The sequence below is a fragment of the Pempheris klunzingeri genome, chromosome 4 (assembly GCF_042242105.1).
Source record: "Pempheris klunzingeri isolate RE-2024b chromosome 4, fPemKlu1.hap1, whole genome shotgun sequence".
Taxonomy (NCBI): domain Eukaryota; kingdom Metazoa; phylum Chordata; class Actinopteri; order Acropomatiformes; family Pempheridae; genus Pempheris; species Pempheris klunzingeri.
The window spans coordinates 11,113,642-11,133,730 of NC_092015.1; the positions used below are offsets into that span (position 1 = coordinate 11,113,642).

The 20,089-nt window shown below is 44.5% G+C and overlaps 1 protein-coding gene across 1 annotated transcript in view; it reads left to right on the plus strand.

Annotated features, from left to right (window-relative positions):
* Positions 1 to 20,089, plus strand: part of schip1 (schwannomin interacting protein 1) — a 203,805-nt gene that overhangs the window by 162,034 nt on the left and 21,682 nt on the right. The window contains exon 9 of the mRNA XM_070829888.1: positions 2,722 to 3,495. Within this exon, the coding sequence (XP_070685989.1) occupies positions 2,722 to 3,495 (774 nt within the window). The remainder of the gene's footprint in view (positions 1 to 2,721; positions 3,496 to 20,089) is intronic.

The following is a 20,089-nucleotide window of genomic DNA, read 5'->3' on the forward strand; positions in this document are numbered from 1 at the left end:
GCCCGATGATAGTGAACCGAGTGGGGGTCAGTGTGGTCACAGCTGTACTGGGTGTCATCCTCCGTGTGATAGTGTGATATTGGGCGTTTCTGTCACCGCTGTTGCCGGGGGGATATCAGGTTCCTCCTGGGACTTTTTGGGAACATTACATCATATGAGTAGCCTATGACAAATTGAAGAAACGCACGCCTGTTATCCAAATATCCATACCCTGAATGACGTGTCTTTTTCAATCAGACGCACCCCCATCTTTAAACAGACTATATCCTACATGTTGCCAGATGTAATCATGCAACTGTCATGCGTGCAGAAATGCCAGTTGGAGTGCGCTCGATGCACGCAAAGACTGGGCGTATGCGATGATGCCCCCCTGAAAACCACCAAGGGAACGACGGGGCAGAGTTGTGAGGGGTAGTCTTTGACATAAATTAAACGCCCCCCCACTCCCCATCCCAAACACCCGCCAGGCTGCGGGGTGGGGAACGGTGCAGCTGTCAATTTGCATGTATTTTGTGGCCAAATCCAGCCTGCATGGTCTGCCTGCGCTTCGGTTAATCCCACAGCGGATCAGCTTTGCCGCTCCAGCCTGCCGTCTTGCAGCGCCTCCCTTCCTCTCTCTCTCTCTCTCTCTCTCTCTCTCTCGCTCTCTCCCTCATACACAGTCACTTTAAATGATTGCATTATTTTAATCGTGTGACCACCATGTAGCCTGCTGACGCGATCGTATCTGGACACCGAGCGCCGTTTTGCAGGCTACACAGATCCGGATAACGCTTCCAGAAAAAGGATCTCCGGCCGAGATTTGAGACGCGATCGCGGCTCGGATACTCTGCTCCTACTTAGCCGCGTTTCTACTTTTGGAAGAGGGAAAACCCACCCGGTCTCCCGAATCCGGGTTATTGTAGCACTGTGAGGGGCGACAAAGCCAAGATGACAGGCTGGTCCACACACCACTGGGATTGGTGACCGAGCAGTGATCCTGCGCCTTTGATGAGCACGTCGGTAAGGTTGCTCTCCGCTGATACATTGATTTATTGTACGATAAGAAATACTGATACATTTTCAAACCTTTATATCTTCTTTTACAAATTCGCATGATCGTGATCGGGGTCGTTTTGCGCTAAAATACCGGGTGTAAGCGATGGGAGAGTATTAGGCCGGCCATAAGTAGGCTGGTAATGTTGTTTTCCCTTAAGTCCTCCCCCTTCAGTTGTAAACCCACAGGGGCTGGTGGTGTACTCCATGTCAAGAACCCACAGATTGGTTAAAATAAGTGGTTGATGATAAGTTATTACTGTCTAGACATTAGTCATACATTCTGGCACTGGTTTAGTTCATGAGTAAATGAAATAATACTGAACACCTTGGAGGTCCCAACACCCCAGAGGTTCTTTTTTTAATTTTTTTTTTATCCACTATCCACTTGCCACCATGTCATGGCAAAATGTGGCATTCGTGGCCCATTTTGTGCAGCTACCTTCATCCCTGCAGCAGCTTCTCCCCTATTCTCTTTGACCTGTTAGTATTTCTTTGAGAAATGCAAGTTTCTCAGCATAAGGTGGTTTATGTCTCCACAGTGCATCAGCAATTTGTGTCTAGTCCCCAAGATGCTGAGTCACATTGCTTTGCCCAACATAGACATTTTCTGCATCGTCCTTTGACGTCAACAGCCGGCGTCTGCACAGGTGTGGTCCAGTGGCTATAACTCAAGAAAGCTTGTTATCATTGGGAGAGCACTGGGTGGATTGCCGTTTCTTCCTCTTGAGTCATGTGCAAGGGGCAAAATCACTGCAAGTCCTCATGGTCTAAACCAGTAATCAGCAATCTTCATAATTAATTTCTATTCCAGAGCAACTCATAATGTGGATCACGTAGGAATGTGTCGTTAATTTCTCTCTGCCCTGAGAGAAATTTTGCTGCTCCCTGCTTTTCATTAACTTTTAAAAGTGGTGTGAGATACTATGATAATGTGCTCCTGTGGAGAAAAGACTGATAACTCCGCAAGAGAAGGCTCAGGTCAGGTGGAGATTTGTGGAGGGTTGTAAACAATGCAGACATTTTCATTAGCTGTGAACTAATCAGCCAGGCGGCGATCGGGGCTCTGCGGGAGCAACATAGTCAAGGTTAGACAACAAACTCTGGACTCATCTGTCCGTGTCACACTGTGGCGTGTTGTGTATTGACATGTCAGTGTCACTCACTCTCGCCCCTCATAACACCCTGTTTTGTCCCTGTGGTGCTGTGCAGATGTAGCAGTGGGTGGTGGGATATTATTCTGACACATCCAGCCACACGGACTCCGCCTTCGCTGTGTGTGTCAAGTGTTGCACAAGCCCACACACACACACACACACACGTACACGTTCAGCAATACAGAGGAATGTATAATCAGTTAGCACAGTTTAGTAAGACTGGGAAGCTTTGGAGCGGTACAGTTGTGTAGCAGAAGGCTTGACAAGTCCAAGAGAGACAGTGGCTGCGTAATTCTGTGCAGAAAGGAAGTTCCTCTGGGACAGGAAGTGCTTTGTGGTTGCCAGTCTCAAACCACAACACTGGTGTGACTAATCTGAGTCTACACACTTCCCTAAATTCTCTTTGCATTTTCCTCTTCTTCTCCCTCCTTTCCTCCCTTTTCTGTCTCCCTGTCCAACTCTTTTACGCTCTTGGTCAGTTCTACATACATGTTCCTCAATTTCACTCTTCTTCTCTTTGTTGTTGCAGGATTACCGGGAGGATGGCATGGACCTGGGGAGCGATGCATCCAGTCGCTCCAGCTCAGAGTCCAACTCCAACAAGGTTACACCTTGCTCCCCTTCTCTTGATCTGGCCACACTGGAGGACTACAAATCCTCCCCCTCTCTGGACTTGGTCACCTTAGAGGACTATGAGGAGGACGAGGACTACCAAGAGTATAAAAAGAAGGTGATAGAGGAGTGGGAGAGTGAGTACGGAGAGGACTACACCTCTCCACAGCCTCCGGGTCAGGAGGAAGGCGGAGGAAGTGTTGTGGGGGTTGACGGCCTTGACGAAGGCTGCAGGAAGACAGTGAACAGTCGCAGCCTCGCCGAAGAATTCCAGGATGTGAAGACCGTTCCGCCCCTCCCGGCCCCCAGCGGACACACTGCCACATCAGTCGCAGCCGTCCCAGAGGAACTGAAACAGAACGGCAATCTGATTTTGCCCAGGAACAACCAGCTCCACTCCCCCGGTACACCACAGGGGGGCACAGGGACTCCCAAGACCAGACGCCGCAGCTCCAGTCAGGGCAGGGGGAGCCGCAGCACTGGCACGGGTGGTGGTGGAGAAGGAGGAGGAGGAGGGACTGGGGGGCGGATGGGGGGATACAAAGAGGAGGGTGTAGAGGAGGAGCCTCTGCCCACCATGGACTGGGCAGCCCTGGAGAGACACCTGGCTGGGCTGCAGTGCAGAGAGCAGGAGAACCAGAACCTCAACCATAACCAGAACCACAACATGGGCAAGACCAACTACACCTCTGTAAGTGTCTACAAGTGTTACTGTATGTTCTTCTGGTTTATTCTGTTATTGTGTGCCAAAGGTTATCCCAAACATTTTTTCTTAGTTTTCCCATGCTCTGGTGGGCATCTGTAATCCAGCAGTCATTCATGTCAGATGGACCCTGGAAAAATTAGGTTAGGTTAGCTGCAGTAAAGAGGAGGGATTAATCGGTTAATGTAGCGCTAAGCTATGTGGCCCAGCTACTGACCTGGACATCATGAAAGTCTGGGAAACACTGTTTCAGAGAATGTCTGCAAGTCCAGCAGTGCTAGCAAACTAGACTTAGTCACTCACAGAAATGCAGGAGTGTCATATTTGTATTAGTTAACAGTATCTCAGCAAATAGCTGTTATTATTTGATGATTCTAGACAAATAACTTCTACAACAGAGATTTGATGTTGATCTCACAGTCCTTTACGTGTTAAACCTTATTTGAAAAATCCTTGTTTTCTTTTGTTGTGGCCATGTGGTGTTGCTACCAGAAGAGGTCAGTGTTGCATTGACATACTGCAGAAAGCTGCTGCAGGTCTGTCAGACCAGCAGCTCCAGCACTAAAGGCTGTACCGATTCACTTCAATCTCATGTCATCACTGAGTTTAAATCACAGTTCCAGACAGAGTTTATGGTGTATTATTAGTCTGTGAGTCCAAAAGGGTGTAGCTTTTAAAATGTTTAGGGTGGAGCAGGAGAAAATTGTTTACAGCAGCCACAGTTTCAGCTTTTATGTCACTGAGAAAAGCTAAGCGAGGGCAAATGTGTGTTTGAGAAAAGGGCGATTGGTGTCCTCTTTTGGTATGCAAGTACCAAGACCTTTTCCTCAGTGCACACGGACAATGGCTGCAGCCAGTGCCATTGTGAGTGTTTTGTGTGTGTTGTGTGTCTCTATTTGTCTGTCCTGGAGGCCCCCTCTGTCTCCCTGAGGCATGTCAGGAATGCAGCGGGAGAAGTGGGGGATGAGAGGAAGGAAAGGGGGAGGAAAGGACAGGAAGATGGTATCTTTAGGACCGGGCAAGTCAGGCCACATGGCTGTGTGTTTGTGTCAACGTTCATTACCTGCTGTCCATCTTAAACGAGAAGGTCACCTCCTGGCTTGCTTTCGTCTGGGGAATGTCTGCTCTCTCTCCCCAGGCAGTGGGCTGTGATATAATTGACCTGGGTGGAGGAAAATCTCTTGAAAGAGAGCTTCTGTCTCCACATGCAGCCAATATCTTCTGCACACACAAACACACACACATCCACATGCATTTTCTTCACCATAGACTCATTCTTGGGCTCTGCTGGTGTCTTACATGTGTGTACGTGAAGGTACTGTAGACTAGGCCTGGCGTGGCAGATAGAGATAGTCTGGTCCTGATGGTGATAAAATACCACTTCCAACTGTCTCTCGTATTACAAGGAAAAACCAACCTTCAGAAAAAGCAGGCCTCAGATTTGATGTCCTGTGCAGATAAGAAACAGGAGTTAACCATGTAATCTCACCTGAGCAGGGAGCAGAAGAGACAGGAGACACAATCCCACTCTTAAAATCATTTCCCTCTGTAGAGGAACACCCATCACATGGATCATATCAGTACAATCCGTGATGTAACTTCTGATGCGTAATTTGACCTTTTGATTTTTCTTCAGTCCTGTCTCTGAACTCTATTGGCCTTCTGCTAACCTGCTAAGGAGAGCACAAAAGCAGTCAAGTGTCAATTTAGGAAGTGAGACATTCCCACAAGAGCTTCCCGGTGTCTTTCTATGTCATGGGGCATCTGAGTTTCTTAATTCTTAAATTTGCAGGACTTAGCAGACACCCTGGAGGGGCTGGTGCTTTTAAAATGTTGTTAAATATTTAGTCATCCACTCAGGCGGGACCCGCCGGCGAGATGATGCGTGTGTTGATGTATGGAGGGGTCTGTCTGTCTGGGATGTTGCTGGGGTCCAGGGGGACGGAGATATTCATGCCTCAGTAGAGCTTCAAAAGCATCTGTGCTTTTAGACAGACGGGACACAGTGAAGCTCAAAGTTAATAATCTGTAGTGGTCGCTAAGTGCCTGGAGGCTGGTTTAGCCGGTCTCTAGTCAAATGCAGTAGCTGCAGTACACCACATGCACACATTTGCTTGTATTGTATATAAGAAAGTTTTTGAATATGGATCCGTTGAAACTTTGCTGTAAACCAGACGCACGGTGCAACAGACAGGATGCACATACAGCCACTAGCATTGAGACCTCTTCCTGCATGCTGGATGTCTCGTCCATATCTCCATGGCAACAGTCCCTTTTGCACAGTCTGGTCGAAGACATGGTTGAATCAAAGGAGAGTCTGCGGGTCTTTGAAAAGTTACATTAGTTACATTTAAAGGAATAGTTTGACATCTTCCAGCTCCTCTGAAGCTCCCTAATTAACACTATTTATCATGTTTGTTTAATCCACACAATGTAAACACTACAAGTTCCGGTGTTACAGGCCTATTTCCTGTGTATTTTTTACAATTAAGCCTTGTCCCATAAGATTTAAACACACTTAGTAGAATGTTGGGGATTTTTGAGCCAGTTATATTGGAGCAGGTGTGTTTAGTTAGGGTGTGGTTTTCCAGCTGCTGTAATCTCAGCGTCTGCCTCCAGGCTGTGGACGTGGGGTCATGAGGATTCATGAGGGTGAGGGGCATGCTGACCTGTTCGTAATTTGTTTCTAATGAAGTCTGGAGTCGCGTGGCAGAGAGGGGCCCACAGGGACCTCAAGTACACCAGGGCTAACTCTAACCCTAACCCTCCATTTAGCTCCCCTCAAAGGTAAACAATAATATTATTCTTCGAGCCAGTCTTGAGATAGCGATAGGGCGGGTCTACATAGAAGGCTATCTGTATTCAGAAATTTACCTGTGTGTTTTTAAGGTGCATACTGGAAAAGTATCAGATCTTTGCCTAGAGGCTACTTCTTTTTCAATCTCAAAGTACACACGCCCACACTTACTCACACAATTTAAAGATACCCCATGGGCAAACTCTGGTTACACAGACAGGGCCTATGCTCAGACCTGCAGCACCACTCCTAGTGTAAAACTACAGAGAAGAGCTCTTTCTCTCTCTCACCCTCTCTCTCTCTGACAAACACACCAGATGAACATCTCCTAATCATGCCAGAGCATTTACTGCACATCAGTGCATAGTTTCATACAGTATCAAGCACTGAGCAAACGCGTTAAGTAGCAAACAGATGACAGAAGTCATGCAGTCAAGCTGATTAGGCACTGGTTCACATACTGACTCACTCATGCTTCATGACATCTGTGAAATCCATAATACACAGTTCACACAGTCCAGTACAAAGACTAAGCACATTGGCCCTGAATACCATACACATGCTTACATGTTGTATTTTAGCACCGCTGCCACTGTATTAAAGGTGAACTATTGGTATGCCTTTTGTAGCTATGGAGGAGCTTTAAGTAAGAATTTTAACTGTTAAAAAATGGACACATGGAGTTTGGAAAGGTCTAATGGAAAATCTGCATCAATTTGTATTATGGGAAGTGTAGGATCCTTTCTCTTTGGGTCTTGACTTATAGGAAATAAAAGTCAGGATATGCCGGCCTGTGATGCAGCCAGTTTTTCACCATCTTTTATTTCTGCTTCTGGTGAGTTTCCCAACTTTCTATAAATGCTATGCAAAATTATGTAATAAATGTAATTACAAATGGCTCATAGTTTATGAAAGGTTTGCCACGTGGACAGTGAAAGTTGGACAACTTCAAAATGTAAAATCTCTGTGCTGTTAGGATGGATGTGACAGTTTACCTTTGTCTGTTTCCAGTTGTCAGAGCAAGTAACAGGTCAATGAACATCTACTTAATTGGAAAGTGCTGTTCAAGCACACCACAGAAACAGTAAAAAGGCCAAGAGCTGAACTGAATTGTAGAAGTGTGGGGCGTTCTGCCCCAGAAAAGCACTCAAGGGCTTTAGAAAAGAAGAGGAAGCAGAGAGAGGTTAGAGAAAAGAGCAAAAGCAGAGAGAGGTTTCTCTGTTTTGCTCTCTCGCCACTCAGTGCTCTGTGATTATGTCCAAGTTCAGCAGTTGAACTGTGCTCGCCTCCCTCCACTAACAACCTAACTACTACCTTCACCCAGTACTTCACCAGTACTTCACCACAGAGGGAAAGCGGGCGAGAGCAGGAGAGGGAAGAAATTGTGGGGTTTGAGAAGTCTTGTGTGCAGTTATAGTAGGTATAAATAGGCACAAACAATGCGTGTATAGTAGTCACACTAGGTCCTGTACGAGGAAACAAAGCAGGTAAATCTGAAGGAGAGTAGCAAAGCTCTGGAGGGAAAGACTGATAGGAGGGATCAAAAAGAACCTGTGGAGGATGACGGAGGTTTGTGGGGTCAGAGATGTGGTTTGAGTGAGCCCAAAAAAAAGGGTGGAAAGTTGGAGGAGGAGATAGTCGACGTATATATATGGGTAGGAAGTGGGAGGAGGTTTCAGAGATTGGGGGGGGGGGGGGGCTGTTGCCAGGTGTGCAGAGCGCCCTCTGAGGCTCCGGTGTCTGGTCCAGCCTCCTAGGCTTAACCACCGTTCCTCATGTGAGTGTGTGCGTGTATGTGCCGGTACCAGCTGAAACACGCCCGGCCCTTTGCTCACACACTCTCCTTACACACACTGACTACGCTGCCTCTGCTTCAGAGTCAAAGATTTTTCTGTCTCCAGTTAGTCCACACACACACACGCACACACGCGCACACATGCTCACACTCACCTCACTAAATCAAAGGATATCTTTTTCTTCTCGTGGTATCCTGACAGTCTGCCAGTGGTGGTAGATGTTTTTGTTCTTTTTCTTTTTCTTTTTTCATCAGTGGAGTATTTTTCATCTTAGCTTAACCTTGGATTCCTCACAGCAAGTCGGGCACTTAACCCAGGTAAAGCTCAGTGGTACCTCTTTTAAAATTTGTATGAATGTGCTTTCTGTCCATTTTGTCAGATCCTTTTCTACAATACATGTGCATGTGATGTGGCTGTAGTCAAACCAGGACAGAACTTCAAAAGGTTCAGACTCAAAGTAAGATGAATTGTTTGGCAAAGGCCTCCCAGTGTAATTATAGCCTAGGGCACTACATTCCTCTCCTGTGACATTTTGTCTTTTCAGTTTGTCTGTAACTGAATAGTTAAATATAAGCAGAATGGAACATATAGAAGAGCCCACTGCTTTTCTGTCCATGCATCTCAGTTTCCTCAGAACTATGCTCTGTGTGACCCTTTAACAAAGAGTAGGTTCACGCTGGCAGGACTCTGACCATATGTGGGTTGCTACTTGGTAGCCCTCTATTTTCTTCCTTTCTGGCATTGAAAGAATATCAAGAAATATGCAGTGCACATGTATTTGAATCTTGCTTTGAATAAGCAAAGCCGTGTGCTACACACCTGTTTTGAATGTTCCTCTACCTTGAGGTTCAGAAAAAAAAAATTATGTGACACACCAAGCTGAGCTCAAAGAACCGGCAGCAACAAAAACCCAACTGATCAAAATGTTTGTGTTGCCTCTGGATACCTCACGTCACCTCGGGTCCTCTGTTAAAATTCACCTTGCACACGCCTAGACTACAAGTGAGTGGCAAGTGCATGCACATGCATTCTGCATGGAGGAGGAAATCCAAAAAACACTTCAGAGATACAAACAAAGCAAACCTGTAGCAAACTGCTGTAGAGGCTCTTGTTGCATACATTTGGAATACAAATTGAGAGCAATCCAGAAAGGGCATCAGCAAAACATTCGAACAAACTGCCTTAAATGGGTAAAATAAAAAAATCTTCTGTTTAGATTGATCTGCTCGGTATTGTCAAAAAGTTCTACTTGCTTACTCTACATACAAACTGCAACCAGGTGAAATACATACGTCCAAGAAGTACCATGGGTTCAAGTCTCAGAGGCAGCCCAGACGGGAGTGCCTAGACTGCTCTTATCTGGTGTCAAAGTACAGTTTAATCAGCTGCCTGATAATCTCTTCTGATCTGTGCAGGTAAACAAACACAAAAACACACAAACCTTTTTGTATCGATGAGTAATAATGTTGCCATAGGTGACTGACAAATCTTCCTGTTTGGTCACTTAGTGGAAGGTTACTGAGGATTTCACCTTTGCTAGTGTGTTTAACGATCCAGAGTCATGTCACCAAGAGATAGAGATAAGATGCTGCAGTGATTGGCGATGAAATGACTTATGTGGAAAGGCGTAGCCTACAGCTACACACTCCACTCCTGTTTGTCTGCTTGATCATCTTGATTGATACACGAAAACTCACACCAACACACCCTTCCTCTGATTCATTCAACCGTGATTCATCCAAGTCTGTGAGTCAAACCCCTCTTCAACATGTGTTATATCCTATCTGGCATGGAAGTCAGCTTATACCAAGTCTCACAGTCATTTTGGCACACATTCGCAAAAATCCACCTTCCTCTTCTCTTTTCTTCTTCCTTTCTTCCAGACACCCCCTGTCCTTCGCTACCATTCCCACTCCTGTTCCCAGCTAATTGTCTTCTTCCTCAAGCTGTCAGGAAGCATTATAGCCTAATGTTCTCACACAGCCAAAATACAGCAGGAGACCATTTTCCCCCCTCCGCCTGGCTCCCCTTCTCCACCCTATGAAAACTATCAAAGACGGGCGCAGGCTGTGAGTGGCAGAGCATGCTGTGGAGGAAATGGGGATTTATGTAGCAGTGAGGAGACGGCCTCTAATGTTATAAGTTTGTGTCAGTCCTCATACTGCACAGTCACTGCGGTCAGTACGGAGCACAGTCAGATACACACATGCAAACATACACTCACACACAGACCGTCTTCATAAGTAAGAGCAGGGCCAAAGGAGGTCGAAAAAAACCAAACGAGAATTGGAGCTGGAAACTGAGACGGAGAGCAAAAGAGTTTACGTTTTCCAAGCAGTGAAGGATTTTAAACTCCTATCCATCACCTCTCCTGTGTCTTGTTGGCAGAATAAAGGGTGGAGTCAGACAAACACACACAGTGGCCTGCTGTGTTTGTGTCTGTGCTTGCACGGACATGTGTGGTCATTTGGGTGGAGCTGAAACATGAAACACTCGTCTTCTCTGCTCTTAATTATAGAGTGTGGGTGTGTGTGTGAGAGAGAGAGGGAGAGAGAGAGAGAGAGAGAGAGAGAGAGAGAGAGAGAGAGAGGGAGAGAAAGAGGTAGAGAAGTAGGTTGTGAACTTGGTCTGTTTATATCAGGCTAAAAATACAAGGCATGTCTACACACCCACACAGACCCCAACAAACCAAGGGTATTTTTGTCTCCATGCTTCTGACTCTGTGTTATCTAAGCTGTTAGTCTGTTCATGTGACTCTGTGTGTGTGTGTGTGTGTGTGTGTGAGAGAGAGAGAGAGAGACAGAGACTTTATGCCAGGTCATGCAGAGAGCTTCATCTGTTGCAGAGAGAACAGAACGCTTTTACCTCCTCACATACCCGCAACACAAGAATTTAATCATTCCATCGGACTAAAGTACAGCTGCATCTAATTGTCCTCTTAATCAGTTAAACGTGAAATGTCAGAAAATACTGAAAAAGTGCATGTCAGGCTCAATTTCCTTGAGCCTGACATGACATCCTCATATTACTCGTTTTGTCCAACCAACTGTCCCAATACCTCAAAACATTCAGTTCACACAAGACAAACAAAGGCAGAAAATAATCACATTTGAGAAGCTGGAACAAGGGAAAGTTTAGCATTTTTGAAAAATTATTGTTCTGGTGATACACTACATTATTGGCATCGGGCTGCTTCTGTTATTTTGCTTATTAATGAATCTGCCAGTTGCAGTATTTTCTTGATTAATCAAGATGCTTGAAAATAGAAATCAAATATTTTCACAATATTTAATTTTATGCAATCCGCAGTTCAAAGCCCCAAAATATTCAGTCCACAATCATGTATAAATCTTCATATTTGAGAATGGAAATCAGAGAATTTTTGCCATTTTTGTTTTTAGAAAAATAATTACTTTTCTGTTAATCAACTAATTGAATAACGGCCTGATCATTTAAACTGTGAAGTAATCAGCTAATCTTTTTAGCAATAGACTGAAGTCCATTCCTTTCTACATTTCATGATTTTCTTTTTCCCCATTTTCTTATTCTGTCGTCAAGACAACAAGAAGCATACGAAAAAAATGTATTCTGTCTCAGCTGCTCATTATTCAGTGTGGCTCACAACTCCCGCTTCATAATAGACTTTGTCATTGCACGTGTAATTGTGTAATTGGTGGTCAGCTGGTCAGTTACTCAGTTGTTATGCAAATCTTTTGATGCATTTGAAAATGTGAAACAAATATTGTATCAGCCTGGTGCTCACAGCATGCTCAGTCCTTCCACCACCAACTATAGACAGTCCTCATTAGCACAACCTCTGGTGGCTGATCATAAGACTGAGCACACACACACGCACACACACACACACATACACACACATATATACACTCTCCGGCCTTCCACATCAGTTCCTCCCTGTCAGAGCGAGCTCATTACCGCCAGAATCTGGCCCTCACACTGAGCCAACCTGCTTTGCTATGCAGTGTTTTTACACTGGCACAAAATGTCAGCCCGCTAAAAGCATCTGTGCTCCTCTCTTCCTGCTGAGAAGCAGAGAGAGGCAGAAAAAGAGGTAGAGCAGGAAGGAGGAGGAAGATGAAAAAAAAAAAGTGGTGAAAAGAAGACAAATGTAGCTACACCGAAAGGCCGGAGAGAGAGGACGGAGGGGTGGATGGCAAGGAGGCTAAAAAAGAGGGTGGGTAAGCTGTTTGTCAGAGAAAGGGAGTAGGCGTCACAGCGTGACCCAGAGCCCTGTTTTTTCCATGAGCTGTGCAGAGTGTTACGAGGCATTATTCACCACTTACTGTATCATTTCCTCTCTTTGCATCCGACTAGTAGAGTACAGTAGAGTGAACCATGTTATTCACTCAGTTATCAGTGACTTATGATTAGGTATTCATTATTTCTCTGTGCATCTATAAATATGCCCACATCGCAGAGTTAAATACACAGAGTCCCACATGAGTGTTGTTTTGATGTGCGGGATGAGAGGAGGAAAACGAGGATGAGACGAGCTGCTCTAGTGCTCAGTGTGTATTACAACACGCCCTCACAGCAAGAGTGACACACATAACAGCAATATCTCCTGCTCTGTGCAGGAATAAATTACGTACTTCTGTCAAAGTTTGGCATTAGAATCAGCATAAGCTGTATTTTAGCATAAAGGCACTTGTCTTTTAGCTCTTAGAGTTTCATCACCCAGACAAACATCTCATACTGTAGCCAGTGTGTGGGAGGCCAAACTGTTGCCTGCCTGCCTGTTGTCTCCCCCTGTCTCCAGTTAATGATCTCTGTTCTGAATCTTCTTTGTGCTGATTTAGGCCACTTACGTAATCTTAGTTTTTGGATTTTTTTCCCGTGTGTTTTTTCATTTTTTGCTATTACTCATAATTTGAGAATCAGGGGCTACACACTCTACAGTCTGGGTATTGTACGTTTCCTTCTCTGGGGTGGATAAAGAGGTGCCTCTCGGTCTCCACCTGTATTGTGACTCAGATTGTAACCTTGACAACCGTGTGAAGGTCAGTGGGGGGTGTCTTTGGACTGACTGCTGCCATGGTGATAGAGGAGAGAAAGGGGGGTGCTGTGGCGTCTTGTATCAAAGCATGGCTCACAGATGTTGAACATCAAAGTTTCTTGCTCCCGTGTATGTGTGTGTGAGTGCACTTGCCTTAGTGTGCATGTGCATCAGAGAGAGAAATCAGTCCTGTGCATTTGTATTCCAAAGGGAACAGCATCAGGCTTTAATATGTCTGAAGCTGCAAAGATCTTAATGCCGGATCCACTGCATGACATTGTGGACTCCTCACTACAGGGAATTGGCTTCCATCTTGATGTCCACTACTTAAGCTCACGTACAAAGAGCCATGTGAGCACATATAAAAGGCAAGAGGTTTCAGAAGCTGTCGAAGGAAGCACTTAACAAACACCTTAAGAGCACAGGTTGAGTCATATACTTGGCACCATATTTCTAAGTATCCACACTAAGTTGCTGTTCAGCCAAAGTCCACTACAAGTCACCAGTTATTATCCTGTGATTGTGCATCTCTAGAAGGCAGTAAGTACCCAAGCAAATTCATAGCTACAACCCCTTTTATACTAAATATTCATCATGCTGTGTTGGCTAATGTGTCAGACAGGTGAATCCAGCAGAAACACATATGTGTGTAGAATAAGAAGAGATCACATAATCCTTTATTGATCCCCATGGGGGGAACTCAGGTGTTGCAACAGCCAAGACAGGATATATGAAAACAAAAATTAAGATCGCAATAGAAAAAAGAAATAAATACACACATTAAAATGAATACACACATTTACACAAGTGATAGTGCACCCACTCCCATGTGCCTGAGCTTGGCGTGCACCATTATCTCATGTAACAAAGCGACAATTTATGCCAGTGACGTCATATGTATTGTTTGTTTGAAGTATTGTTTGTTGTCTGGTTAAATATTTGAATTGTTTTTTGTTGTTCCTTGTGTGAAACAGTGAAACCCTTGGGTTGCATAACAAATTTCAGATGAGAATTCTGATGTTAAAGTGAGATCAAATCAAAATGTATTGAAAATATAGACACTGAATTGGAGGAAAGATTCAATCCTGTAGACATGCTATATGTTTGACTTTCTCCACCAGCCACTTTTTAATCCCTCTAGTGTCTACCCCCCTTCTGGCTGTATGCCCATAAACTCATCATAAGCTTAAGAGTGCTTTGACGAGGCCCAGTTGGTAGCTTTCAGTGTAAGAAAACCTGACCTGTTCCTCACAGGTCAAGGTCATGCACAGATAATTATATCCAAGGTTAGTGTAACAAGATGGGCGCTGTTCCAGTCTGCCCCAGCTGGGCACCGCACAGAAGGCCAAAACCAAGCCAGTGATGTGCAGGGTTGAGCAGAGAGATCAGAGCAGGGAGCTCATCGATCCACTTCCAGGTCATTAAACCCAAGAGTGGTCTTATCGGGAAAAGCAGCGTCACCCAACGTTGATCAATATCGGATAGAGAGATCTGGCCTGAGGGGAGGGATGAGATAACAGGGTGTGTGTTCCTAGCTAGTTTGCCAAAAAAGACAAAAATGAAAGCTGAAACAGATGTATGATTTAATTGCATCAGGACGCCACATTCCCCACATTCTGGTGCAAAGCTGTTCCACTGCTTTAATGGGAGTGTTGACAGTGGAGGAAAATTAAGGCAGCGCCTACAGTTCTGGATAAATGGAGGATTTGCGCTGAAATATTTGGTCTTGCAACTGGTCAAACAACAGAAATGTTTGAAGTGAATGTTTAATCAGTGAGTGATTAATAGTTCAAATGCGTGTTCCAGAAACGAAGCTTTGGTTTTAATTTGATATAATTTTGATTCAGGCTGTTGATAGATCAAAACAAGGAACTCATTTTACAGACTTAGTTATTATACTAGTGTATTTATGTTTCTCCGTTTGTGGGTTTGTGTCTTTTTCCCTTGTTATATTTATTTCATTATCAAATCTAAGTATAGATTTAAGGCTATATAAAATTGACTTAATTTAATCAATCTAAATAATCTGTAAATAATGTGATGATGCCCCAATACAAACATTTCAACAGGCATCACGCATGATGTTTACGTCTCAGTGAAATCACATGATGGATGAGACATAGAACAAAGAGATGGATTTATAACGGTAATGGGTAGAAGTCAGGATAGAGGAATGGATAGAGTGATGGAGAAGGGAGAGATTATCCGAGTTGGCCGGCCTGCATTTGGATTATCGACAGGCCATCTGCCACTATGGGATTATAATCCTACAAAGAGACAAACAGAGAATGAGGGGAAGATGTACATGCCATTCAATGCCTAAAGTGTACTTTTACACAGTGAGGCAAACATGACACAAGCACACATCAGTGAGTGACACATCTTTGCCTGGATAAATCTGCTGAAACTGTCTAGATTTCGTTTTTAAATGAGGATCTGTCTGATAAATTCAGAAGTGGTTGACCAGATGTTCAATGCCAGCTTTTGGTACTTGACATTGTTGGATAGTTGATGCTAAAAACACATTTGCACACTGCAAACACACTGTTTTAGTTTGAGTTTTAAAGTACTGTGGCATCCCGCCTTTGTTGGCTATTCATGCAGCATAAATAGAGATCAAGATGAAGGTTAATTGAGAAAGTGACTCCTCTGCCCTTCTCTTCCTCTCTCTCTCTCTCTCTCTCTCTCTGTCTCTGTCTGACATGCCTCCATATGAAACAGCAGAGTGACATTCCGACCCTGACCCACACCAACCTCACCCTCCCTCCCTTTTCCACCATCGCCTCTCCCTACTGGCCAACTCTGCATACACTCAGCCCAACAGCTCCTCCCTCTTTTCAGTCCGAACCAGACAGCTGAAAGGCGACCGGCAGTGTACTCTGCTTTTCACCGCTCCCCTCCCTCCCTCTTTTTTCTCTCTCTCCCGTTCTTACACTCCTCCTCCAGTCTCTCACTCCCCTCCCTCTTTTGGCTTTGGGGAAGCAGCGCTCAGACCCTGCCCTTCTCTTCTAACAAACAGACAGACCAGAAAACAATCAGAAAACAGAGATAGAAGGCTGAGGGTGAAGAGTTAACTGACTGGCAAGCAGGAGAATTGATTTTTTTAGTTTGGATCAAGGACGGGGTGGGATCCCTCCTCTCTTCTCCTCTCCGCTCCACTGGAATACCACTGCAGGGCTGGGAATCTTATCCCAGTCCCGCTCCTGTTCCCAGAGCTCAGCCAGCTCCTCTCTAGGATGCTGTGAAGGATGGTCCACCAGGAAAACTGTTCTTACCAGGTAGTTCTCAGAGCTAAATGACACATTGCACTTATCTAATTTAACTAACAATTTCTTTTCCCATTTTAACAGACACAAGCTGATTTTTTGTTGTTAGCTTCACTGACTGGATTACATGTTTGTCTCCTCACTTCAATGTGTCATAAGTGCTTGAATGTCATGTTGAAACCAAGATATTGTTGCACATGTGTAGGACTGGTGTGTCATTGCGGAGACTCAGACCTGTGTGGGATTATTTCTCTGTCGTTTGTGGTTACGTGATTGTGTTGTGAATCTGATGGCTGGCTGGTTGCTAAGCGAGCACTTGACTCAGGCGAATAATGTCCTACCTCCCCTCCACCTCCTCCTCATCAGCCTCATCTATCCATGTCAAGGAGGCATGATGCGTGTATGTAACTGCAAGTTTATAGTGCCATGACTGCACTGTGTGTGTGAGTGAATGTATTCTGTGCTGTGAGGTTCGTGTAGAGGATGCCTGTAATTCAGTGCATGGTGCAGACAACATAGTGATAAAGAGAATTTAAATGTGAATGGTTGCTCGGAGTGCTGTGTGTATGTGTGCGTACATGTTTATGAGTGTTTGTGATTCTGGTGGGACATGTGACAGCAGTGTCCCACTTTATCTAACGAGGAATTGGGAGGAATGAAGCAGACATGATTAAAGGAAAGCTAGTGCATCACAGCTGTACATTCGCTTTTCCATAACCAGCTCTGCGAGGGAAGAAAGTCTGCAATGCAGTGGAGGTGGAGAGTGGGAACAAGCTGAGAGGTAGATGAAAGGAGAAAGAGATGAGCTGAATATGCCAGGGGAGGCATTGAGGGGTAAAGATGGAGCTTCTTTGATGGGAAGTTGCAAGTGTGGAAGCAGGGAGCGATTCACAAAATGCTGCAGGGGAAGTGATGAGAGGGAAACATGAGGGTCCTGGAGAGATGAATGGGCCTTGTTAATGTGTTTAAAGTGTTTCATCAACATGAAACTTGAGAGTCCAAATTCTGTCCTCCAACATTTCCTTTTGGTTTGAATGGACTAGCATTTTGGTATATACACTGGAAACACATGATTGTTGTAGTGTGCGCCGCTGTTTTTCATGTAGTCTTGTGGTTTTAACTTAGTTAAAGGGCTTCAAGCTGGGTGCTAACAATCGTAAGTCCTCACCTCTCTGGTATAATCAAAATTCATAAAAGCTGATCCCCTGTCAGTTCTGTGCACATCCTCTTAATTCCTGAGATTATGTTTGGGAATTCATTAAGTGCCATGAGGATTTTTGCTATTAGAAAACATCAAAAAGCTCAAATCATTTAACAACAGAATTTATTAATCTTGGTGCAAGTTCTGCATATTTGTATTTGCACGCCAGGAGGGTGGATCTGTGCTTGTGTGGGTGAGGGACTAGTTGTATAAGGGGATAAGGATTTCCTGTCATGTTTCATGGTAGATAAAAGCTAGATGGAGCGACACAAAGACGGCAGGATGGAAGGAGAAAGCAGATAACCAGAGAAAAGTGATGCCAAAGGGCTAGTGGAGACAACAGATGAAAGGCAGAGATGAAACGGTAGCAGGAGAAGTATTGACAACACAGGCTGAGGTTGCGAAATGAGAATGACGTACTTTCTGAGGCAACTGAGATAATATGTGATAGCGAGACTGGAAAAATAACTGACATCAGATGAATGTAAGGAATCAAAATGTAGGGAGGTGTTGAAAAAAAAGTTTACTGACAGTGTGAGGAAGTGAAGGAAGTTGAGATGGCTTTAGTGCAAGGGATGTACTAAAAAATAGAGATGGATGGAGTACGAGAAAGAATGAGCGCGGTAAGCGGAACAGAGGGTTCAGGCTCTGATAACAGCGAATCTCTAGAGGCCCCTCAATTAGACTGGTAACCTGGCAACCAGCAGGCAGACAGCGCCCCTCACACACATACAACACACACACACAGCGAGGGATGTGGGAAAGAACAGAGGAGGTGAGGGAACGAGTGAGGGGTTTAATGAGGAAATAACATGGACAAGGAGTAAAGAGATAAAGTGGAAAAAGATGGAGGTAGGCAGGGTGAGTGTTGTCCCTGTATTTCTGCTTGTCCCCTGGGACAGTCTATGTCTTGAGGTGATCTCTGTTTTGGTTATCAGTGTTGTTGTTTTCTTCTTCTTTAAATAAGGTGTGGCCCTCGTGTTTCTGTCTTTGGCTGTTGGTTGTTTACGGCAAAAACGAGAGAAAAGACAGGAGCGGAAGGGAAAGAAATGTGGAAAGCATCTGTCCTTCTCCGTTTGCTCACCCTCATAATGTTTGAGCCAAGCTCCCACAAAAACCATTAGCCAATTAAGTCACAGGCTGACCCAAGAAGAACCAATAAAGCAACCGTTTGACCCACAGTCAACCGAAACCGTCTGTCGATTTAAGCTGTGTCAATTTTGCAAATAAACCACGAGGCCAAAAAGAGGAGAAAAAAAACATCCCTTTCATCTTGATGCTGCGCTTCATTTTGTTAAGTGCTTAAGTGAGCTAAAAGCACGCTGTTCCTCGGTGTGTTTACTAGGGGCTGAGGTGTCGTGTCACATGTCTTCCTGTTTTCAGATTCTCTTGTAAATCTATAAATCTTGCTGTGCCATATTGCTCAGTGCTGCAGTAGCAGCAGGTTGAGGGACGATGGTGAGATTTATCAGCACGGTCACTGTGTGTCATCCTGGGCCGTAGGAAAACTGTCAGCTTGCCAAGGCCCTAGAAACTCTGATTGAATTTTGAGTCCTGTCACACACAGTATTGGTGTGGGAGGATTTATGTGTATTTATGCTATGCATATGTGTCTACAAGCTCATGCAGTTTTTCATGCGTGACTGGAGAGGAGTGAAGGCCAGCTCCCGTGTCAGTGTAACAGTATATGAGGTGTGGCCTGATGAATTATAAATGAGGACTAGCAGCGCAGTAGATACCATTGATGGATTATGCTAGAATGTAAGAATTAATCAATAAGGCTCGACAATAAATCAAATATGAAATTAGTGACATAATAAATGAGTCTAGTTTGCCGAGAAACATTTACATACATGAACATGAAACATGTAAACTGTCATTTTTACATTTCTATTTATCTCCAAATTAAACAAATATAATGCACCACAGTGAAGGCGTATTTTCAAGCTCATTATGCTAAGCTATGCTAAACATGTCCAGCAGTGTTGACTTTAGGTCATATTGCCCTGCCCTATTAAACTACTGCGTTCAGAACATTGGATAGGAAAATATGTACATTTCCTGGCCGAGTATAAAGAAAGAAACAAGTGACGTTTCTGTATTAATTATGATTTTTGTGTTGTAGGACTGTGTTTGTATCTTGATTTTGACTTTTTTTCACTGCACGTTGATGAATATGGGACCTGTGAGCACAGGAGGGTTATATCACACCTTTGCTGTGCAGAAAGCCTCTTTTCACTCAAGACAAGCATATACTTCATGCTAAAATTATACAATTTGTCAAAACTCCAGCTCCCTCAAACACTGGCCTCTGTGTGAGTTAGCAGACTTCCCGATGGGCCGCCCCGTGCTCCTTTCGCAGCCCAATTTGTTTGGAACACAGAGCATCGCCATGGAGAAATTCTCGCCACGTTGCTATGGTAGCAGCCCCCGTTCTTTTCCTCCTGCTTTCCAAAATAAGATCAGATCAGAGTCTGTAGCAGTCCTCTCATGTGTGTCAGTAAA